Source organism: Balaenoptera borealis, assembly GCF_965194805.1.
Source record: "Balaenoptera borealis genome assembly, chromosome: 3".
Lineage (NCBI taxonomy): Eukaryota > Metazoa > Chordata > Mammalia > Artiodactyla > Balaenopteridae > Balaenoptera > Balaenoptera borealis.
Window position 1 is genome coordinate 147,690,061 of NC_138866.1, and position 23,256 is coordinate 147,713,316.

General features: G+C 49.5%; 1 protein-coding gene across 17 annotated transcripts in view; it reads right to left on the minus strand.

The window, feature by feature from the left end:
• Positions 1-369: 369 nt before the first annotated feature.
• The window catches only part of BLM (BLM RecQ like helicase), a 103,557-nt gene continuing 80,670 nt past the window's right edge, over positions 370-23,256 (minus strand). For 2 of the 17 annotated variants that reach the window (XM_082388254.1, XM_082388258.1), the window contains 5 exons: positions 20,105-20,227; positions 17,765-17,966; positions 10,023-13,930; positions 3,549-6,884; positions 370-2,394 (listed from right to left, as the gene is read on the minus strand). In XM_082388254.1, the coding sequence (XP_082244380.1) occupies positions 13,753-13,930; positions 17,765-17,966; positions 20,105-20,227 (503 nt within the window). In that variant the 3' untranslated portion in view covers positions 370-2,394; positions 3,549-6,884; positions 10,023-13,752. Of the gene's footprint in view, positions 2,395-3,298; positions 13,931-17,764; positions 17,967-20,104; positions 20,228-23,256 lie in introns of those variants that run through there. The other 15 variants (XM_082388252.1, XM_082388266.1, XM_082388261.1 and 12 more) reach the window with 15 other exon arrangements.

The following is a 23,256-nucleotide window of genomic DNA, read 5'->3' on the forward strand; positions in this document are numbered from 1 at the left end:
TATCCTTAAAGTCCAGCAACTCCACGGGATTCAGTGTGCTCCCGGTGTCCATCAGTCTGAATCCCTCTTGTACCCTTTCAATCAACACAGTGGGTTCTCCCTTTGTTTCAGGGAGAGTTTCTCTAAACATCTTTTGCTTTAGCTGTTGGATAATCTACTTCAGGGACTCCAAGCCCTCTGAGGTGGGAAGGTCTGTGTTCCACAATGATCATCTTCTCTTTAGTTGTTTGAATTTATGTGTCCTCTTTCTCTGAATTCACTGTGACTAGTTCAAGTTTCTCTCTGTGCCATGAATTTGCTTTTCAGACCTGGGCTCTGTGTTGTAACTCAGTTTTTAGATGTGCAGTGGTCCTGCTTGGGTCCTCAGTGTGTGTCCTTTCCTCAAGCTCTCTTTGCAACTCCTGATGCTATATATATATTTTTTTTTAAATTAATTAATTTGTTTATTTTTGGCTGCGTTGGGTCTTTGTTGCTGCGCGCGGGCTTTCTCTACTTGTGGTGAGCGGGGGCTACTCTTCGTTGTGGTGCGCGGGCTTCTCACTGAGGTGGCTTCTCTTGTTGCGGAGCACGGGCTCTAAGCGCGCAGGCTTCAGTAGTTGTGGCTCGCGGGCTCTAGAGCGCAGGCTCAGTAGTTGTGGCGCAAGGGCTTAGCTGCTCCGCGGCATGTGGGATCTTCCTGGACCAGGGCTCGAACCCATGTCCTCTGCATTGGCAGGTGGATTCTTAACCACTGCGCCACCAGGGAAGCCCCTGATGCTATTTTTTAATCATCTCTCCTCTGTGCTCTTTTTATATCCGACTCATCTTCTCATTAACTTTTCTCTCTCTTGAAGCTATTAGTTTCAGGGAAGCTGCCTTTGATCCTCAGCCCCATCTCCTTCCAGCCGTGCCCTCATGAGATTTCCTTCCCCTTCCTGGCAGTTGGCAGGGTGGCCTTGCGAGTTCTTTTCATCTTGCTCAGTTAATTTGAGCAACTCCTGCAGAGTTGGTGGAGCAACTCCACCACTTCTCACACGGCAACCAGGCTGCCTTCCCCCAGAAGGACGGTTTCGAGAGCTGTGTTGTTTTTAGTCTGCTTTTTGGGAGCCCAAATATGCAGGGGTTGCGGGAGACTCCCCCAACCGAGGCCACCCTTGCTGGGGGCACAGGTCTTCTGTTTCCTGCCATCCCTCACATACCCTGCACCCCAGACACCCTCTGCCCAGCCAGGCCTGTGTCCTACTCCCATGTCCCAGGGAGCCCAGGATTCATGAGGACGGAGGGCCCTGGAGGCCACTGCTCTGGAGATTGTCTTCTTAGTGTGTCGGCTCATTCTCTTCATAATTTGTCGTTGTTGCTCACTTTGTAGGTAGAGTCTGTGTTCTCCCCTCACTCTGCCTTCTAAAGTCTGAAATCCTCTCCTAGGCAGCCTCTTAACAAATGCAAATCTCCAGGTCCTGCCCACCCAGAGGTCTAGAGGCCCAGAGACTCGATTCTGTGGGTCTGGGTGGGACCTCTCCCTTCCCATCCCAAGTGATGTGGGTGTACAGGCCAGGGTTGAGGACTGCTGAGCCATTTACCAGGGCCATTTACATTTTTGTCAGATTAAAGGAATGCATCTCTGATTATGTAAAATCACATGGCTATGAACATTTCATAGTTTTGGAATGTCCTAGTGGGTGGGCATATTGGATCATTCATTCTATTGGTGAGGATTCTGAGGCCCAGAGAGGGGAAGTGACTTGCCCAAGGTCACGTAGCAAGTCAGCAACAGGTTTGAAGGGCTGAACAGACAGGTTTGAAGAACTGGAAATTCCAACCCCAGATATGGGGCCTCGGGATCAGGGCAGCCAACCTCAGAGGGCAGGAAGGTCTTTGCCTATGGCATGAGCAGCTCACTTCCCATCTTGGGGTCTTGAAGAGAAGATATGGTTGTGGCCCTTCCCCTGGGGAAATTTGGTCTGGAGCGTCACTGGGGAGGGGGGCCAGGCCAGGAGGCACACCACCAATCCCAGCCCTCCCAGGAGGAGTAACCCCACCTCCCCTCATACCTGCCTCACCCCATTCACCCACTGCCCCATAGCCACGCCTCATCACCAGCCCAGGACCTGGTCAGGACCTTGGGCCAGGCGGCAGTTTGAGTTGTCCTAGTGAGGAAGCAGCATCAGAATAGGTGGGGAATCTGGGATCACGGCTAAAGAAGGATCGGTCAGGCCTTTCTGGGAGGGTCCCCTACCTGCCCAGGGAAGGGGCTGCGGGAGCGGTTTGGGCCATGACAGGGCAGTGCAGCTTGACCCTCCATCAAGAGGATGGGCCAGGGACTTCTCTGGCGGTCCAGTGGTTAAGACTCTGCGCTTCCACCGCAGGGGTGCGGGTTCAATCCCTGGTCAGGGAAGATCCTGCAGGCAGTGGGACCTGGTCAAAAAAAAAAAAAAAAAGGATGGGCCAGGAGCCTCTGGGCAGCTGGGTCGAGCTCTCAGCATGTCCTGGGTGTTGTTAGCCCCTGGCCTGTTCTCGTCCTGCCCCACCAGCCTGGTGACATCAGGCAGCCTGAGGAGAATCCCGGGCCCAACCCTGCCTGGTTTCAGGGCTCAGCTGCCTCAGGGACTAGCAGGACCCTCTCACAGGTTGCGGTGAGGGTGGATTCCTGCAAAGGCTTGGGAAGTGCAGGCTCCCTGTAATGGAGCTGCTGAGCTCGGAATAGATCCATTCCACAGGGAAACACGAAATACTTTATTGGAGTATTATTGTGAGGAGATGGGGAAAAGGAATCTCATCCTTCCCCATAATAAAGCTGCAACTGCTTTTCTCTCTGGGACATTTCTGCTCTTTCCTTGCTAAACGCCCCCTCCTCCTCCTCTCCCACCCCCACCTAGAGTCCTCTCTATTGTTCAATCCCAGCCCTCTGTTTGCACAGCTCTTACCAAAACAGGGGGGGCTGACAGTAGCCCCCAAGGGTGTCCTGCTGAGCGTGTGAATGAGGACGGTGGCCACGGCTTGCCCAGCGCTCGCCATGCTCTGGGAAGTCCAGGAAGCGAGCCTGTGGCAGGACCACCCTGACCCCATTAGACACAGGAGCGCCCAGGGAGGAAGTGCCAACTTGGGATTCAGACTCAGGCTACCCAGGCCCCAGCTGCTGCTGCAGCCGACCTTGAACCCATCACAACATGCACGGGCTTCTTGGCTCTACAGCAAGCCCAGGAGGAGACAGGCCAGGTATCTACCACCATTCCACCAAATCCCATTTTTCAGATGAGGAAGCGAGGCTAAGGGAAGCTAAGGGCTCACGTGGCTGATACGCCCCAGAGCCTGCACTCACCCTGTTCTGCAACTCCTTCGGCTGTTTTAGTCTGAGCTGCACCATGGACTCGGCACACCTCTCCATGCCCGATCCTCCGGCTGTCCCAGCCACCCCGCGGAGCACACCATCTGCTTGATCTGTGATGGGGCAGCTCCCTCCCTCTTCCCCGAGGCTTGTCTCCCCCACTAGATTGCAGGCAGCTGGTCATTACGGAGAACTGTCATCAGACTTTTTTGCCTGGGGTTTACACTTCCTACTTTGTTCTCACCATTTTGTAGCGTTGAGTCCTCTCCTCACTTTGGAGAAGGCTTGGCTCTCAGGTAAGGAGGTGCAGAGCTAGCTGAGTCCTGGGTCTTGGTTTCAGGGAGCCCCTGTGTGTTCCTGGGAGGAGCTGTACTGTCCAGGGAGCCTGCTGAGGCCTTCTTCAGCCTCTCTGAGGCAGGATCTCTTAACTTTTTAGGGGTGCTGGCCTCTTTGACCATCTGAAGAAAGTCGTGGCCCTTCTCCCAGAAATCTGCACAGACATACAAAAAGAGTACATACAATTTAGAGGTTTATACACCCTCTGACATCCATCCCTGGGTCTTCCAGGGGTTCCTAGAGTCTGTATTGAGACCTCCTATGTTAGGAGGTGCTGTCTGCCAATTTCCAGAACCCAGAATCTGGTTGCTTACGATGATTATATAGCTGGATGTGTCCATGCCTGAAGGAGGTTTTTTTTTTTTTTTTGCTTTCTGTAAATTCATTTACTGCTTTAAAGTTTTTAACTGTTCGGCAGTTACAGGAATTTTTTTTTTAATTAGAAAGAAAAATATTTACATCTCAAATACAAAAGAAAATTTTAAATTATTCTTGGTTGATCTCTAAAACCCAACCACTTACATGTGCATGATTTTCTTTTACCAACCCACTTTATCTATTCAACATGTGCATCCTGTGTACTTACTAAACATTTACTTGCACTTGCATTTCCTGTGTCAGGTTTATTCTCTCACCCTGGAGAGAGATTTCACATGTTGCTTCCTCTTCTCAATTGCATTGTCAGGATTAAGGCTTATGGCACCAAAAGTTCCTTTGTCAATACAAATATGAAATCCAGACAGCTTTGTGGAAGGATTCAAAAAGTCTTCTTCTTTTTTTATAACTTAAAAAAAAAATTAATTAATTAAGTTTTGGTTGCATTGGGTCTTCGTTGCTGCACGCGGGCTTTTCTCTAGTTGCGGCGAGCGGGGGCTACTCTTTGTTGTGGTGTGCAGGCTTCTCATTGCGGTGGCTTCTCTTGTGGAGCATAGGCTCTAGGCGCACAGGCTTCAGTAGTTGTGGCACGCGGGTTCAGTAGTTGTGGCCCTCGGGCTCTAGAGCGCAGGCTCAGTAGTTGTGGTGCACGGGCTTAGTTGCTCAGCAGCATGTGGGATTTTCCTGGACCAGGGCTCGAACCCGTGTCTCCTGCATTGGCAGGTGGATTCTTAACCACTGTGCCACCAGGGAAGCCCCCAAAAGTCTTCTACGTTCAACTTAATGTTAGATAAACCTTCTTTCTCTATAATACTTCCAGAAAGCTGTATTGCAGAAGGAGAGTAATCAATTTCAGAAATATTAGAGAAACCAAATTTTGCCTCCTATTCTTTTAGTGATCTCAAGCCATATTCTTCAAGATCTTCGTTTTCTCCCAGTTCCCCTCATTTCCTTCTCTATCAGACCAACAAGTTCAGCCAGTAAAACGCCATTCCCCTTCCAGTATCAAGCACTGATGCATCCAATGGAATCTTGTGTTTCTGCCTCCATCTTATTAGTCAAGCCATAACCAGATTTCTCCTGTATCTCCATATTCTTGGAAAGTTTGCAGCTCTCTCTCACAGACAGCATCCCAATGCTCTCACGTGCCCAGTACAGACGGGGTGAAGTCATCCTCTCCAGGACTGCCCTCTCAGGTGGTGGCTTCTTTTCTTGAGAGAGCAATTTCAAAAAAAGGATCAGGTTGAGAATGGCTGACCTGAGTGAGGACTACATGCAGTTTATTCGCCAATTTCTGCACAGATACAAGCAACAGACAACACAAACATAGGGGGGTCTATGCTACAATAACAAAAGTTCATGTTCAGTGAGTGTCAGGCAGTGTGCTACCTGCTGATCACGCATTATCTCATTAAACCCTCATAACAATCCATCCCATAGGGTTATGCTATTATGATCACTCTCAGGCACAGAGAAGTTAAGTAACTTACTTAAGGTCACACAATAAATGGATTCAGTTGGCCTTTGACCTCAAGCACTCTGACTCCAGAGCCATTTGATAGTCTTCCTTGCTATGAACTGGTGAAACACAGCCCGCGGGGTGACTGGCCCCATTCTGTTCTGAGGTTTGGCTTTGGATGTTGTAGGGTCGAGGCAAAGGGACCAGGCTCTAAGTAGATGCTGAAATGACGGTTTTCTGGAAAGCCTCTGTAGCACATTGGCGCCCCAAGCCCCCTATCTCAAATCCCCAACGGACTGTATCATGAAGTGGCATTTGCCTGGCTTGGCAGGGAGACAGAACTCCGCTCTCCAGCAAATTTGGGGGGTCATGTGACCCCATTTGACTCCACAGGCTGGCAAGGACTGGGAAATCTCAACTTACACTCTTTCCACCGCTTTTAAGGTTTCCTTTACCTCCAGTGTTCTCTGCAAAGCGCCTGCGGGAAACAGCGTTCCTGCTTCTGCTTCCCTGTTGCTGAGTCTGTTGAAGACGTACTTGGGTGCTGGAGGAGCTTTTCCGTGACACCAGACCCCTTCCTGCTAATAGCTCTCACCAAGCAAGGCTGTTCCACCCGCACATTCCTAAACACCCTCTGGAGGCTTCCGGCCCACCCTACAGGCTTGGCTGACATTGCGGGGGAAACCAAGGATGAAAGAGGTTGCCTTGCCCAAGGCCCGAAGCTAAGTTCCCAGCAGCTGAGGTTTGTATTCACCCTGAGGGCTGACTCCTGGTGCCCTTTCCTCTGCCCTAGGCAGGTCTCAAAATGTGGGCCCGGGGACTTCCCTGGTGGTGCAGTGGTTAAGAATCGGCCTGCCAATGCAGGGGATACGGGTTCGATCCCTGGTCCAGGAAAATCCCACATGCCGAGGAGCAACTAAGCCCGTGTGCCACAACTACTGAGCCCACGCGCTACAACCACTGAAGCCCGTGTGCTTAGAGCCCGTGCTCCGCAACAAGAGAAGCCACCGCAATGAGAAGCCCGCACACGGCAAAGAAGAGCAGCCCCCGCTCGCTGCAACTAGAAAAAGCCCACGCGTAGCAACAAAGACCCAACACAGTCAAAAAGAAAAAAAAAAAAAGTGTGCCCGGGGTGGCTGGTGGCCTCAGCATCACCAGGGAGCGTGTTAGAAATGCAGACCCTTAGGCCCCAGCCCAGATCTTCTGATCCAGAAGCTGTTTTACCCAGCCCTCCAGAGATGCTGAAGCTTTGAGAACCACTGACCTAGGCTTCTGCCTTCTCAGCTGGGATGCAGCTCTGCACAGGTAGCGATGATTAAAGTTTGAATTCCAAGTCCTCCATGCATCCTGGTCTTCCCCACACGTGAGTGGACTCCAGAAAATCAATAAATGGGGAAATCGGCCAGCTTTCTGAGAATGAGTAAGACACCAATAATCAAAAGCATCAATGCACACATACAAAAGGAAATCTAAGTGAATACTGAGGCCAACTGGAAGGCAACTTTCACTTGTCTTGGTGAAGCCAACAGAAGCAGTAAGGGGGGAGCCTCCCCACAGGCCTGGCAGTGCCAAGTGGGCAGCGGGATTTTAAGATCCAGTGGGCGCCAGCCCCCCGTCCGCATCCTCCTATCTTATCCTCTCATGGGGAGGGCCATCTAGGCAGGTGCCTTCATAGCGGCCCCTTCACCCACTCATCCAACAAATGTTATTAGGCACCTGCTGTGTGCTAGGTCCTTCCAGCCAGAAGCCCAGTCTGGGGCAAAGCGCAGACCTCAGCTAAGGACTGCGGAGGGAGTGGCAGGACTTGTAGGGTGGGGGTCCTTGCAGGCCACCTGGGGCCCCCTTCTCCTTTCCCCCGTGCAGCACCCTCTCCTTGAGCTGGAGTTCCTGCTGTGCTCCCCACTGGTACCTAGGCAGGTGACCCAGCACAGGGCACTCATCCCCTGCAAGTGAGAAGGGTGGCCAGGTGGGGAAGTGTTGCCTTCTGCTCAGAAATGGGCAGAGTGGCCCCCGTGGTGATGGCCGGACCCTGGGCTCCCCAGCCTAGAGGCCACAAGCCACTCTAGCCTCAGCACCCTGTGCAAGTTCAACTCCACTGACGCCTGCTGGCCTCGCTTGGCCCTGGCCCTGGGCTGGCCCTGGGAGGGGGTGCTTGCTCCAGGCCCACAGCCTATTCCTAGTCCACTGGGGGCTCTGACCCCACAGCCCTTCTGGAGCAAAGCCAAACCCCAAGGTGGCCGAGTGGCTCTCCCTTGCTTTATTCTGATTATAAAAATGATAGAGTTTTTTTGTAAAAAGTCAAGCAATTCAGAAAAGTAAAAATCATCTCAATTCCACTACTGTTAATATTTTGGTGAGCAACCCTCTCTATCTAAACACACACACACACACACACACACACACACACACGTAAAGTGACAAATAAAATCTTTACTAGCCATGTTGTTCTGTATCCTTTTAAAAAAAATGAGCTGTCATTTAAGAGACATACAATGCCGAGTGCTGTCCCTTATGGCATGGCCCTTCCTGCAGCCCAAGAGGGACCTGGGGTCCCAGGCTGGGCAGCAGGGTGGCATGGATTTACAGCAAAGGAGTAGGACTCTGTTCGGCTCCTCAAAAACATGCTGTGGATGACTTTCTAGGTCAATAAGCAGAGCATCCATCACATGCTCTTAAATATAAAAAATACATTAGCACAGAGTTGGCATTTTTTGGTGGGGTGTTGGTGTGGCCTTTGAGGAATTACTTGCCAAGCTCGGAGGAGGCAGCGTGGGCTGGACAGAACCCTCATGCGCACACGCATGCATACCCCACACATCGAAGGAGATCCTGGGCCCCAGGGGGGCTGCACTGGGGTCTGGACCAGGGGCTCCCAAATTGACCCCTCAGGCAACAAAGCGTCCTCCTGCCTGCAAAGGGCCAGGACTGTTGGTCTCCCTGATGTGCGATCGCTATCTCTCGGGGATGTCTTCAAAGCATGTCAACAGCCCCTGTCCCTGCCCCATGTACCCTCCTTGGCCAGTGGGATCTGTCAACTCCTGTCACCTTGCTACCCTGAGAGCTGCTACTTCTCTTGCTGGAAGAGCCTCCTGCCTGTCTGCTGGCGTCCGGCCTCACCCACTCCAATCCTTTTCTGACCCTGGGGTCAGAGTAATTTTTCGAAGGCAAATCAGATCATGTCTCTCTGGCTTCAGAGCCTTCCCTGGGGACAGGTTCCCGCTCCTCCACCTCCCTCAGCCCGTCCTTAACCCCGGGGAGGTCCCCTCTCAGGCCAAGCTCCATCACACCTCCAGCCTTTACCCCTGCGGTTCCCTGGGGTGTCCTTCTCATGTTCTGAATTCCTACTCATTCTCCAAGGCTCAAACTTCATTTCCTGTGCCCCCTGGACTGGACTAGGTCTCCCCTGGGGGTTCCCGCAGCACCCCCATACCCCAAGGCTGCTTCTCCTCTCCTTCCCCCGGGGTGAGCAATCGCTGTTTCCCTCCCTGGCTGTGACCTCGCTGAGTGCCAGGGCCATGCCTGGGTCTCTGTGTTTGGCCCAGCAAACATTTGTGGGACCTCTGACCAGAGGTGCCGGCAACCAGCTCGGGCGGCAGGGCCAGCGGCTACGTTTACCGTGCAGATGAGAAGTTGAGGCTCAGAAAGGCCACAGAGCTTGCAAAGGTCACCCAGTGAGTGCGAAGGGAGCAGGACCGCTGGGCTGGGAGCCGGGACCAGGCGGTGACAAGTGGATGGCAGTCCCCCGTGGCAAGGTACGTGTGGTCTGCACTTGGTAGGCTCGTGGGGCTGGCGTGGGAGGCCTGCTCTCGCAGTAACTGTCAAACCACGGCCGCCGCAGAGGTTGATGCTTCCGTCTTGAGGTTAGCAGGGTTCCCTGCTCCTCAGGTCACGAAAGGCTTGGGGGCCCCTCGCTGGGGAGGAGGCTCCGGGGTGCTGGCCGTGAGAGGGACTCCGGCCGCAGTTCTCGTTTCTCAAACACGCCTCCTTCCAGGCTGGGGTTTCAGACCGGTCCCGAGAGCAGTGAAGGTCACCGGGTCTGGATGTCCAGTCACCTCCCGTGCGGTACCTGGCTCCAGCTCCTGCCCCACGGAGGGGGACGCAAGGACCTGTGTGCTCTGCTCCCACACAGAGCTGGGCAGGGGCCAGGGCCTGACCTCTGTGGGAGCTTGAGGCTCCTGGCAGGGGCTGAATATGTGGGACCAGGACAGGCCGTGCGTGTGGGACCCACAGGGACAGACAGAGGCCCGCTGGAGTGAGCTCCCGCATCCCGAGTAGGCTGAGGGGCCATCCAGGTTACCTATGGTCACCAAACTCTCTGTGGGATGCTGGAACCACACGGTGGAGCTGTGACAACACCAAAACCCCATCCCCCACACCTGCAGGCAGTAGGGACACGGCCTCAGGCCCTCCTCCCTGGTTGGGAAATGCCTCCCTTCCTCAGAACCACTCGGTTGTGTGGACTCAAGTTCAGGCTTCTGGCTAGCCTCTTGTCCTGTCCTCTGTCCTCTGCCCCGCAACCAGAACAGGGGCCCAGCAGTCCACTCTAACCTCTATGGGATTCTGTTTCCTTCTTCCTTCTTCTCTTGCCAACAAGGAACACGGGTCTGGCTGAGGAAAGTCGGTCTGGGGGTGGGGAGAACAGGAGAGTGAGTGTTTTTTGAAAGGCAGGAGCTTTCTAAAGGCCAAGGGTGCTTGTCTTAGCAGCTCTGGTGGTGTCCGGCACAACTGTGGAAATTGAGCCCTTGACTCCTAGCAAACGGGGGCTGGGTCCATGGCCTGTGGCACCTAGCAGGGGCTGGTAGAGGCTTGGGTCCCCCGAGCACGTCCCACCAGCCTGCTTCTCCAAATCCTGTCCGTGATGCCACGTGGGGGACATGATTTCTGCCTTGAGTGAGAAGTGACTGCTGGAGCCTCCTGGGGACTCCACCCTGGCCTCCGCTAAAGGCCTTAGGGGCCATTGTCCCTCTGCTCAGAGGCCTCTGTCAGGATGGGGGCCCAGGGTTGGGTGAGATTCACCCCTGCCACCAACCCAGGCTGCTGCTCAGAGCAGGAGAGCTGGTGGGGGGGGGCACTCTGGGAGCCTCCCAAGCACAGGTTGGGCCTTGGGGGCTCACAGCAGCTCCAAGCCGTAGGAGGAGCAGTTTCTTAAGAAGAGCAAGAGGGCCTGGACCACAGCCTCTGCTTCCTCTTCTGGATAAAAAAACCACAGCTTAGCTGTGCTGGCTGAGAATTCTGCAGCTTCTGTCCCTGGGGCCTGCCCCAGGGGCCTGAAGTTTTGAGCAGGCAGGCCCTGGGGCTTTTTGGGTGGAAAAATGGGGTTGGGAGAGGAGGTTGGATTGTTCAGGGAAAGAGCATAGACCTGGATTCCTTATAATTTATCTTCTAAACTGGAGCACTTTCAAGAATGAAAGGGAGCTGTCTTAATTATTACACGTGGGCAGCAGATGCAAACTGGGACTCTTCAGGGCAAACTGAGATGTATGTTACCCTAATTACCACCATTTCCTAGCTGTGTGGATTTGGGCAATTACATAACCTTTCTGAACTCTAGTTTCTGCATAAGAAAAGACTGGTATCATGTGCCTGTCTCCCAGGGCTGGTGGAAGGATTAAAGGAGTGAATTACTGTGTGTGAAAATGCCTGAACAGTCCTCAGCATAGACTGGGCTCTCCATGTTTGCTCTCTTCCAGTGAGATAGTGGGTTCCCTGTCCCTGGAGATAAGCAAGGACTTGTCAGCTCTCTGGAGAGGGGAGAGGGGCTGGGAAAGGTATGTATATAGCTGGAGAGTCAGATTCTAATCCTTCCTGTGCCCTCCAGAGGGGTGATGGCGAGGGTGGGAGAGCCCGAGCCCCCACCCTCAGGCCTACCTGTACCTGTGGAGGGCGGGCCAGTGAAGGGTCCTAGGCTGGAGCTCCTTTGTGGATTTGTCCCCGCCCCTCCTCCCAGATGGTGGTGATTTCGGCGCTCATGGAGGACCCCTACCAGCGCCCAGCCTGGATTGGCTTTGCTATCACCACCTCTGTCTTCAGCTGCCAGAGGTCCCAGTTTTGGTTCAGGGAAAGTCCGTGTGCTTCTGTCCTCCTAAGATGGCCCTGTATGGACACGGTTGCATTCTCTGGGAGCTGGAGGCTGAACTGAAGGAGGCTGCTTGCATTTTCTGTGGCTGCTCCTGGGGACTGAGAAATTGAACAGACCCTGCTCCAACCTAACATTTTTAAAAAAATTAATTTATTTATTTTTGGCTGCACTGGGTCTTTGTTTCTGTGCGCGGGCTTTCTCTAGTTGCAGCGAGTGGAGGTTACTCTTTTGTTGCGGTGCATGGGCTTCTCTTGTTGCGAAGCATGGGCTCTAAGCACGCGGGCTCAGTAGCTGTGGCTCATGGGCTCCAGAGCACAGGCTCAGTAGTTGTGGTGTATGGGCTTAGCTGCTCCGCTGCATGTGGGATCTTCCCGGACCAGGGCTTGAACCCGTGTCCCCTGCATTGGCAGGCGGTTTCTTAACCACTGCACCACCAGGGAAGCCCCGCAACCCAACATTTTTAAAGAGGTGGGTGTGGGGCCTGCCTGACCCCGGGCTACTCCAAGGTCTCCAGGCTTCAGGTTCCTGCGGCGAGTTCCTCTTCAGTGCTTGGTGAAAGGCGTAGGTGACAGGGGTGGGGGTGGTGCTGGCCCCGCTCACAGACTCTGCGTTCCACCCTGGGGCTCCCACTGCACTGCCTTCGCCTGTCCTCCCCATTGCTCCGGGAGCCCCTGGAGGCAGAGTGGGCACCGCCGAGGGCACAGCTAGCTCCAGAGTCCGGGCAGAAGAGGGGCTCAGTAAAGGAATGAATGAACGAGTGAGGTCAGAGCCGGGAAGTGACCCAATGTCTGTGGCATCAGCTCTGTGCAGAGGCTGCCCCCTCTGTCCCCAAAGCCAGAGCTGCTGAAGGGTAGAAGGGTGTGACCTCCTGCCAGACACCCTTGTGCACTGCCAGCTCTCCAAGGCGACCTCAGGCCAGCGACATTATCCCAGCAGCCTCGACTACTGGCTACTCTGCCCTCCATTTCCTCTCCTCACCCCAAGGAGGTTCTTCTGGCCACTTGAGTCAGAGCTTGCCGGAAAGATGGTTCCTGAAAATGTCAGCTCTTGCAGGCATCTGGAGGTTAACAGCGCATGGCCCTCAGCAGACTCCTGTCTGGCCAGTCTCTTGCGTTAAACGAGGGCCCAAGGGCCCAGGTGGAGGAGGCAGGAGGTAGGCGTGCAGTTACAAGGGCAGCCCCTCGGGGTGGGTGCAGGGTCTGCCTCAGCACCGTCTCCAGGCCAAGGCCACAGACTTCCAGCCAACTCTGTCTTCCAACACCTTTGGCCCAGGCAAGGTCTCCTCAGCTCTACCCTCTTGACGGAGGTCAAGGAGAGAAGTGGGACACCAAACAGGTATCACCAAGGTTGCATGACAGCTAAGAAAAGATGTCTCCAAAAATGAGGGACTGGAAGTCCGAAAAGAGGTGCCAAAATCCCACTGTGAGACTTGCTGGCCCATCAGCCGATTCAGGGAGGGGTCTTGAAAAGTATGGCTTCCCTGATGCTAAAGGACGTCACCAGCATTTAATACATTCTTAACATTTGACCCTGTTCTTGTGGACCCCAGATTCGGAATATCATCTAAGTGCTGACAATTTGCTAGGCAAGAGAATGGCATCTCATTGTTCTAATTGGTACTTTTAATGAGGGAGATGGAGCATTTTTCACATATTTGTGGGCTGTTTGCATTTCCTTTTCTGAGAACAGCCTACTCACATCCTTTGTTCATTTTTCTACTAGGTTGTCTTTTTTTTCTTAATGATTTATAGATACTCTTCATATATCATGGATATTAATCCTTTGCCATGTATTTTTTCCCTTTTTTCTCTGTCATTTATGTTTTAATTTTGTTTACATTGTCTTCTACAAAAAGTTTTACAGTTTCATGCTGTCCCATGCGAGTCTTTTTCTTTGGCTTCTGTGTTTCATGATGTTGTACTTAAAATTTCTCTCACTGAGATGATTCAGCTGCTGCTTCAGATGTTCTGAGAAACGACGGCCACAACACTTGCAGTGGCAGCAAATCATGCATGCGTTTCAAAAGAAAATGTTTATTTTAAAAATAAGAACTGTCACCCCAAGCACTTATTTAAATATTAATAGATATGGATAAAAATTACAAATGGTATAATGAAACTAACAGCTTTATATTCACAGATGGTCAGATGCTGACAAACAACAACTAAGATCTATGTACACTGAGATGAGATTTGGTTGTTATGAAAATGCATATGAAGGCTTAAGAAACGGCCTATTTACAGGCTTTGGTGGAGCCATAATCCCCAATTTTCTACTGACTCCTGATGCCGCTTGAGAGCCATGCAAAGCTGAACTGGGTCCAAATATGCTGGAGGATTTCGTTTTAGAAGGTATCCTTCTGCATGTGCTGGACCCCCTAAAATGCGACAAAGAAAAGAAAATTAAAATGTCAAATAAAACCAAAAGTGAACAGTTTTCTCTTAACCTGCATGCAGCTATATAATCCATGATTTTCCTTGGTGTTCCATGTCTCTGTGCACTTTCTGCCTATAATGGCCCTGGATGGGGTCAGTTTCCTTTACAATTCAAGGAGTAAAGGACTGTCGCCCTTTACACCAATTTGTCCTACATTTGTCCTCCTAAAACGTGATGGATTCTGTGACTTGAGCCCAACCCCATGTGCCTTCTCTCTACCCTTTCACAGACCCCTCCCTCTCCCACGCCTCCCTCCAGGCATCTGTGCTGAGATCCACACTCCGCATCTACTCCGACCACAGAAAGGAAGTGAGAATACCTTGTTTTAAGGCCTCAATGCCCAGACAATAGACACTGTGGAATTACTGTGCTCCCACAGTCCAGAGGAAGGGGGCTTTGTGGGTGGATGGAGACGGAGCAGAGCAGAGCAGAGCGAGCCTCCTCCTGGCCAGCCCTGCCGAGGGAAAGGCTGCAGATGTGGTTCCCCGGGTCCCGTAGCAGCTGGGACCTGGCACATCTCTGTCAGGGCCCCGTTGCCAGGGGCTCGCTCACTGGTCTACATTCCAAGATCTGCCTGCTCTCACCTCCCACTCGCTGCCTTTAAAAAAGGGTGAGAGGCCCCTGCCACAGCCTATTACAAAGTCCTTCCAGCACCTCACTTCCCCCACTGATCTGAAGGTAACAGCTTTTTCTCTCCCCTGAAAATAAATGGTAAAAAAAAAAAAAAAAAAAAAAAAAAAAAATCACAGGGTCAGCATGTTAGCCTTTCCCTAAACGAGTATTTCCCGCCCCATTATAACCAGGCTGAATTCATGCCTGGTGTTAATTCCCTAGCATCAGGGCACACAAGTGGCCTCCGATCTGATCTCTGAATTTAGGGGCCCAGGTATCAGGGCCACCAGTCTGCTAATGACCTTTTTGGTGGGGCTGAGTGAAGAGTGGTTTTTTAAAAACTCTTGCTCAAGGGCAGTTTTACTGCAGAACTGGCAAAGATGTGCTAAACCAGCAGAGAAGCAGCCTTAAATTTCCCTATGCTGATTTCCTGCTGAGAAATTAAGTCCCGAGCAAAAACCTGCTGTTTATGTTGATTTGCAGAATGAATCTGCCATCAGCAGCCTCTATTTCACCAGAGCCATCCATTTTACTCCCACTCAGAGCCCAGAACACAACCAGTTCATTGCGTGTTCTTCTGAAGATGTGAAACTCTGAGGGTAGGGTGGGGTGTTAAGGGTTCTGGCAAAGAGCCACGTTTATTTTGTGGCTGCGTGGATCCTCAGCCAGGTGAGCAGCCTGGACACGTGGGAAGCCACCTTGCAGAGTGGTTCAGTGGAAACGAGGGTAACGGGGCACAGATACAAAGAGGCTGCTACAGGGTAAAGCAAAGTTACACTACTTCCTGGTTTTAGCCAGTAGGGACTAGAAGATAATCCCACCTTAAACACACGGGCTAATTAAAAAATAGCATCAAAAGTGGTACTGGCTTTTGGACAAATATGAGTTTTACTACTTACTAGCTTAGGTTCTAGGCCATAGGGCAAAGTGCTTCCGTCTTATCAACAAAAGTTGTGAAAACAATAAGGGAGTCAATGGTTTACTTTGTTCTAACTAGCAACAATGAGGAGATCATGATGGGTTTTCAGGAATCTCCGTGGACCACGTGCAGCAGTGAAAGTGCTCCAGGCAGGCCTGGGGGAGCCAGTGTCCAGTCCCACCTGTGAGACTGGTACCAGGCTGGGGACAGCTTCACCTAAGCCTTCCCTGGGGAAGCTTCAGGAAGCCTCAGCTTCCTCATGATAAATCCCAGGGAGTTGGACAGAGGCCTTTTAAGGTCTTCTACTCTGTGTGAGTGCCTGAGGAAATGAGTATGTCCCAAAATGGGGGAATAAATGAAGAAAATAAGAAAATGTCCCTACTGAAGAGCATCTGCAGGTCACTGCACACTAAAAACCACAAAAATTATTATTCGGCCATAAAAATGAATGAAATCCTGCCATTTGCGATAACACTGATGGACCTCGAGGGCACTATGCTAAGTGAAATAAGTCAAGGACAAATACTGTATGACCTCTCTTACAATGTGGAACCTAAATATATATATATATACATATATATAAACCAAGTTCATAGATGCGAGAACATATTGGTGGTTGCAAGAGGCTGGAGTGGGGTGGGTGTAGGATAAATGGGTGAAGTTTTTTTCTTTTAAAAGTTTAAATAGAATTAAAATAAATAAAACCCACAAAATTAAACTAATATTTACTAATGCCTTTAATTTCTGTACCCCAACAGAAGGATTAGCACATACAAGATGTTTGTTTATGGACTTAACAAGGAAATGACAATTTGGTAACATCTGCCTTCCTTTCTTTTCCCCCACTCAATTTTTGGTCTTTATTACCCAGAAGGAAAAGAGGTAGAAAAACTGAAAAAGAAAAACACAACAGCTTGCACAAGTTTCCTGAGGACTTGCTCCCTCTTCCTGTAAGCATTTCTGTTACAATACATAGATGCTTGGGGCCACATTCTCCAGACTGACGGGGTGGTCACAATCCTACCAGACCTTACCTACAAGGCAAGGGCAGAGCATGTCCTTGCAGAAACCAGGAAAAAGGGGTTGTCAGAAGCAGTGTGATTATGAAGAAATAAGACGCTGTCCGGATCGTCACCAGGACCTGACAGTAGTGCTATCTTTGTTCCGCCTTGGTGAGCGGAGAGCACCCAAAGCGGGTGCAACCCAGCTCAGCAGCCAGGCAGATGTAGGAAAGGGAAGATGGCGGGGCTGGACTGACCTCTTGGGGTTCCTGCTGTGGCCTCTTCTCTGCTACCCTGTAAAGCTTGGGAGGCTGGCTCTCCCAGGTGTTACTGAACGGCAGGGAGTGTGCGGAGCCTCCGGGTGGAGGCCCTGCAGATTCTGCAGCAATAGAACCGGTGTGGCAAGTATTGGCGAAAGCATAAGAGTGATGAGAAAACAAAACCCTTTGTTGGGACTTCCCTGGTGGTGCAGTGGTTAAGAATCCTCCTGCCAATGCAGGGGACACAGGTTCGATTCCTGGTCTGGGAAGATCCCACATGCCATGGAGCAATTAAGCCCGTGCGCCACAACTACGGAGCCTGCGCTCTAGAGCCCGGGAGCCACAACTACTGAGCCCACACGCCACAACTACTGAAGCCTGCGTGCTCTAGGGCCCCCATGCAGCAACTCCTGAGCCCGCATGCTGCAATTCCTGAAGCCCGTGTGCCTAGAGCCTGTGCTCCACAACAAGAGAAGCCACTGCAATGAGAAGCCCGCGCACTGCAACAAAGAGTAGCCCCCGCTCGCCGCCAACTAGAGAAAGCCCGTGCACAGCAACGAAGACCCAACGCAGCCAAAAAAAATATACAAATAAAAAGAAACTTTAAAAAAACAAAAACCAACCAAACAAAAACCCCTTTGTTTATTCAGCTAGTATATGATTTACAGTATTTTAGGTGGAAAATTAACTTAAGAGCAACTGGCAGAAAAAAAAAATGTTTTTTTCCTAAGGTAATGTCAAAATTGGAGAAGTTTTTGCAAACTAGAAAACTTTAGTGATCATCAACCTAGGAGTAGATATCTTAAAAATCTGAAACAAATGTTTTTGTTTGGGATCAGACCTTAATCCTCACTACACAAACGGGAGAGGCAACATTTAACAATGGCTTATTTTAATAAATGCTTCAAAGCAAATCAGAGCAGCTGTACTTTTATATTTTTCTCCCTTCTACCCTACATTGCAGAAAAGGTGGCAGAACTTACCCTTTTGTCTTGGAACCACCGAAACCAGTTTTTCTCCTCTTAGACCTCTGGGAGGCTGGCATCCTTTTCCTCTTTCTTTCATTTTTGGTTTTATTTGCAAAGTAGTGAGAAGATATGGGTGTTTCCTCATCCAGCTCCTCAGGGGCATTTCTTCCAGTGCCTCTGCTGCTGGAGGGGCTTCTCCGTGAGGAATCGTCCTCAGCTACAGATGGACAATGTAGACATTTACCAGTGATGCCATGCTGATCCAAGTGTGGTTATAGTCTACGCACAGATACACAGCACAGGGGTGCAGTTCAGCCAAAGCCCAGCTGCTTTCCTGTAGCATCTTGCCACTTGGATTCAAACATCCCACAAGAACTGAGCACTTCTTTTATTTCACAAAGCCCCAAAGTAGTCAATGGCAATTTATTTTTAAAGAAAGGGGTTCAGAATTCATTAAGAAAACGTGTGATGCTCTAACTTAACCAGAGACGTCAGGTTTTATTAGCTCACATTCTGTAGCCCACGTCCCTGTTATTGTTTGGGCAATTAATCCTGTTAAGTTCTTTGAAAAGTATAAAGTGCTAAACAAAAGACAATTTTATTTATAGTTTTACGCATGCTGAAAAAATAAGTCCAACATAAGGAAAACATACCTATGTCCTGCACCTCATCTTTGGGCGATACTTACTTAGTAAATGGCTGTCAGAAAATTCTAGACCACATTTTACTCTTCTTTGCATAATAGTTGTGAACATTTCACATACTATGCAGGAAATGGGTCTGTATGAAAGCACACATTTGCAAAGAAGATGGTAATTTCCATAGGTATTTGCAACCCAAGGCACACCCAAAGCATGAAATCTCCTTCTAGGTTAACAGTGACCAGGTCTTCATTTTCTGAAGATATTTCCTGGCTGGTCTGGTTCACCCTCAGGCTACCCTACCTTACTGCATGGTAGGAAGGGCACACGGGCAGACAGTGCAGCTCGGGTGAAGAGTGCTGTCATCCCAGCTGCGGGACTTTGCGGAAATGAAAAGGCCTCACCACTTTTCACCTCTAAAATGGGTGTTCGGGAATTCCCTGGAGGTCCAGTGGTTAGGACTGGGCTCTCTCACTGCAGTGGGCCTGGGTTCAATCCCTGGTCAGGGAACTAAGCTCCCACAAGCCACGTGGCGTGGCCAAAAATAAATTTAAAAAATATATATATATATAAAAATAAAAATAAATAAAAAAACAAAATAAAATCAGTGTTATAAGGATTGAATGACACAAAATAGGCAAAGCTCTTGGCTCTGTCCTCCCTCAATAAGTGGGAGTGATCACGACCACACTGTGGGCTATTTCCGCAGAGTAGCCCTACCTTACGTGGGCAAAAATCCCTATCCAAACAAGTTACTATACTAAACAAACGTTAAGTTCCCACCAAGAGGTTAATGTATTTGAAGTAAGGATTTATGGAATAATTACCATACAGAGGAATTAACGAAAACCTGACTCTTTGGCGTTTTGTCAATGGATAAAACACGACTGTGGAGAGACAGAACGTGAAATGCATGCTCACTCATGTCTCATCCTGCTACTCTGAGAAGGACCCCTCCCGTGGTCCGTTACAGAAACAGGGAAACATTTCACTTGGCTAGTCTGCATGTGGCAATACGCTGGAGGAGGGCGCCCGACTCCGGCACCTGTATCTCCCACAACGAAATCTTTCTTTGTTCTCGATTTTCCCTGAGCGCATGCTTTCTACAGCTCAGTGTTGAGCTTTGTAGTTAGAGGTGCTACATGACAGGCTTCCAGCAACCTTTGGGAACGTCCGCTAATGATGCACTCACTCGGGCGGATTCTTTCAGTGGCTAATAACAGTAAGATTCTCCAGTAGTCCAATTACATGTTCATTTACCCAAAACATTTAAACTCCACTCTTAAACTTTAGACATGCTTGTCAGATAACACTTCCCGTCCTCAGACATGGAAACTGAAAAACAAAGAGGCTATGTGTGGCCTACCAAGGATTACAGAGTGAGATGGTCGCAGATATGTGATCTGCACCCAGGGCTCCAGATTCCTCAGGCACTTGCCTTAACAGAATGAGCAACTCCTGGGCCCAAAGGTTGTCCTCTGGATCCTGTTAGCAAGTTCAGTAACTGGTCTCCCCTGGGGGACCTGAGCACTGGTGTCCTCTAAGAGGTGCCCGGCACACCACTGGGGTCTGCTCTGAGAACCTGGATGTCAGTGTGACAAGGTGTAGGGACCATTAACACAAGCCAGAAACCACATGATTCTAATCCAGTGAGATGCATCATTTAACATTAAAAGAGGCTTTCAGAAAACCCATATTTGGCTGTATACTGAACCTGGCAATGTCCACTCAGAATATTTCTGTAATATTGGAATCACTTCTGCACCATATTTTTCCAGTTTGTCTTCAGTAACACCATCAATTTGAAGCAAAACCTCAGGATCAGACGATAAAGATTCTGTGCATGGGCATAAAATTAGAAATTTAAATTACCACCCAGAGAAAACCCACTGAATTTATGCTCATTCACCCATTCAGCACATGTTTGTTAAGTGCCAACTATCTGCAGAGCACCGGGTACATGGGCTGATTTTCTAAAAGGCAGTTAAATGCTGACAGAGGCAGCGCACAGGCCCAGAGGGCAGGAGCCCGTGGTCCAATCCCAGCAGCAAAGGTGTGTGGAGTCAGGGCCGAGAATGGGAGGGAGCACGGGACGTGGGGGGAAGCGGAGTGGGGGTTCCTGGGCAGTGTGCCCCAGAGGTAACTGGACTTTGCTCTTGGCCCACTGTTCTCACAAGCAAGACTTGTCTAGCTACAAGTATGGTGATGCTCGTTTGCAGAGAAGGCCCACATCTGTATTTCCAGCTCTGACTTCTCCCCTGCACTCTACATTTGTATACCCTACTCAGTAAGGCCTTAACTGAATTCTTACTTCCCCCCAACCCAAACCTGTTCTTCAGGTCTTTCTGCACGTGGGTGAAGCAAGTACTCTGCCTTTAACAAGCAGGCCATTAAGAGTCTTCTGCGTAGGGCTTCCCTGGTGGTGCAGTGGTTAAGAATCCGCCTGCCAATGCAGGGGACAGGGGTTCGAGCCCTGGTCTGGGAAGATCCCACATGCCGCGGAGCAACTGAGCCCGTGCGTCACAACTACTGAGCCTGTGCTCTACAGCCCGCGAGCCACAACTACTGAGCCCACGTGCTACAACTACTGAAGCCCGTGCACCTAGAGCCCGTGCTCCGCAACAAGAGAAGCCACTGCAATGAGAAGCCCACGCACAACTGAGTAGCCCCCACCCCCGCCACAACTAGAGAAAGCCCGTGCACAGAATGAAGACCCAACGCAACCAAAAATAAATAAATTAAATAAATAAATTAAAAAAAAAAAGAGTCTTCTGCATAGAGAAGGCACAACAGTCTTATAGCTAGACGAGCCTGTTATTTTAGAGATCACTCTGGCTGCTGTACACAGGAAATGGATTGTAAGGGAAAGAAGGGAAACCGGAGCCTGATGGAAGCCACTACAGGTGTGAGAGAGGATGCTGTGAACTAGCGGGTAGTAGTGGAGACATGTTTTGGAGGCTGGGTCTGTAGGATTTATTGATGCACTGGCTATGGGCAGTGAGGGAGTAATAATTCCCATGTATCTGAGTTGAGCAAAGGGTGGATTTCAAATCCGTGATTGTAACATCATTTCTACGTTTAGAGGAAAAGAACAGACCTGTGGGACAGACCAGGAGGTTTATGGAAAGGGTTACTGGAAGATAAAGTGGGGGAGCCCCAGATCCCTGGGACTTCCCTGGCGGTCCAGTAATTAAGACCCCACACTTCCACTGCAGGGGGTGTGGGTTCAGTCCCTGGTTGGGGAACTAAGATCCTGTATGCTGTGAGGGTGTGGCCAAAAAATATAAATAAATAAAATAAAAAGAAATGCAGATTCCTGATAGAATTTGTACTTTATCTGGAGAGCTCTTGGAATTTTAGCCAAGTATTTAGAAGATTAAAATGAATATCATGTTCATTATCTGGAGATAAGGAGACCAGTTAGGAAACTTCACTAATAGCCTAGGAACAAAATACTACATTTCATTGATTCTAAGATATACTCTTTTTTTTTTTGCGTTTTGGCATTCCTGAGGTTAAGAGGCGTCTTACAAGTGCTGACGGCCAAATGGCAGCTGTGCTGTCACTGCCTGCGCCTGTGAGAACTCAGTCATAGCTGTCAGTGCTGCCGGCATGCCGACAGCGCCACTGCAGTGCTGGTTCCTCACATGTTGAATTGAACTGCACATGAAATGTGTTAGAAAAGACTAGACTGTGATTAGCATTGAGAAAATGTGCATGCAGAAAAGCTCAGAAACGGAGTAACGGGGGATAAATTTGGCATTAACAAAGCAAATTGTATGTCCTGGAGGAAATGACAATTCCACAGTTTCTTGCAAGCAACAACCAAGTGCTTTACATGACCTGAAGTAGATGAAGCAGTGTTACATTTGTGTTACTGAGAGACGTGCAGCCTCCCGCGGACACTTTCTGGTATCATCAAGGAAGTGTCACCATCAAATCAGAACGGGTGACAAGGATTTTGATTAAAATTTTGGGGAACAAAGTGGAGCATGCTAAAAAGGCTGTATCACGTTCCTGGTGACATGAGGGAAAACAAAGACATGGACAACTGACTCAAAAAATGATTCAGAAGAGTCAGGTTTTGAATGTGAATTTTTACAAGTACTTAAATCAATCTACTTTGATTGTATGCATTTTCCATATATGCACAGTTATATATGATAAAAATCTAAATAAAGTAAAAACAACTCTTTCAATAAAAGCACTGTGTCACAGTTTAATTAGTAGAATTTTTTCTTTCTCAATAGTCCATAAAATAACAATGTGGCATTTTAGAGTTGATGAAATACTGTAATGACCTATGGTGGCAGGAGTGGGGATGGAAGAGAGAGAACGTGATGATTGTGAGTTTTTATGAAGGAAGAGGGTGGAAGGAAATGTACACTAGTCAGTCAACCATGTGGCCAACTTATTTTCCAGGGACTTTACTATTAGAATTCTGGGTTGAGCTGTCTGAAGCCATGGAAATAACTCACGTCAGCAAGTATTTATCAAAAAATACTTAGACACAGCAGTGTGCTAGATCCGGATTCAGAGAAGCATAAAACAAAATCTCTTTTCAAAAGGAACTTAGCTCCGCATTGCAAAGACGTGTACACACATAGTTAAACATCATAAGGCAGGCAAATAATGCACACAAATTCATCAAGTGACATCTGGTGTTAGCGATTAGAATTATCCATATCTTAACATGCAGCATTAGACTGAAGTATAAGATTGAAATTATACCATATGTCTGAATAACAAAGTACTGTGTATATCTTAAAAAATATATTTTATCTCAAGAATGAGTTTAAACTGTTTTTCTGAGCTTTCAATTCAGAGATCAAAAAGACTGAGATATATTAATGCTCTTGGTAAGTT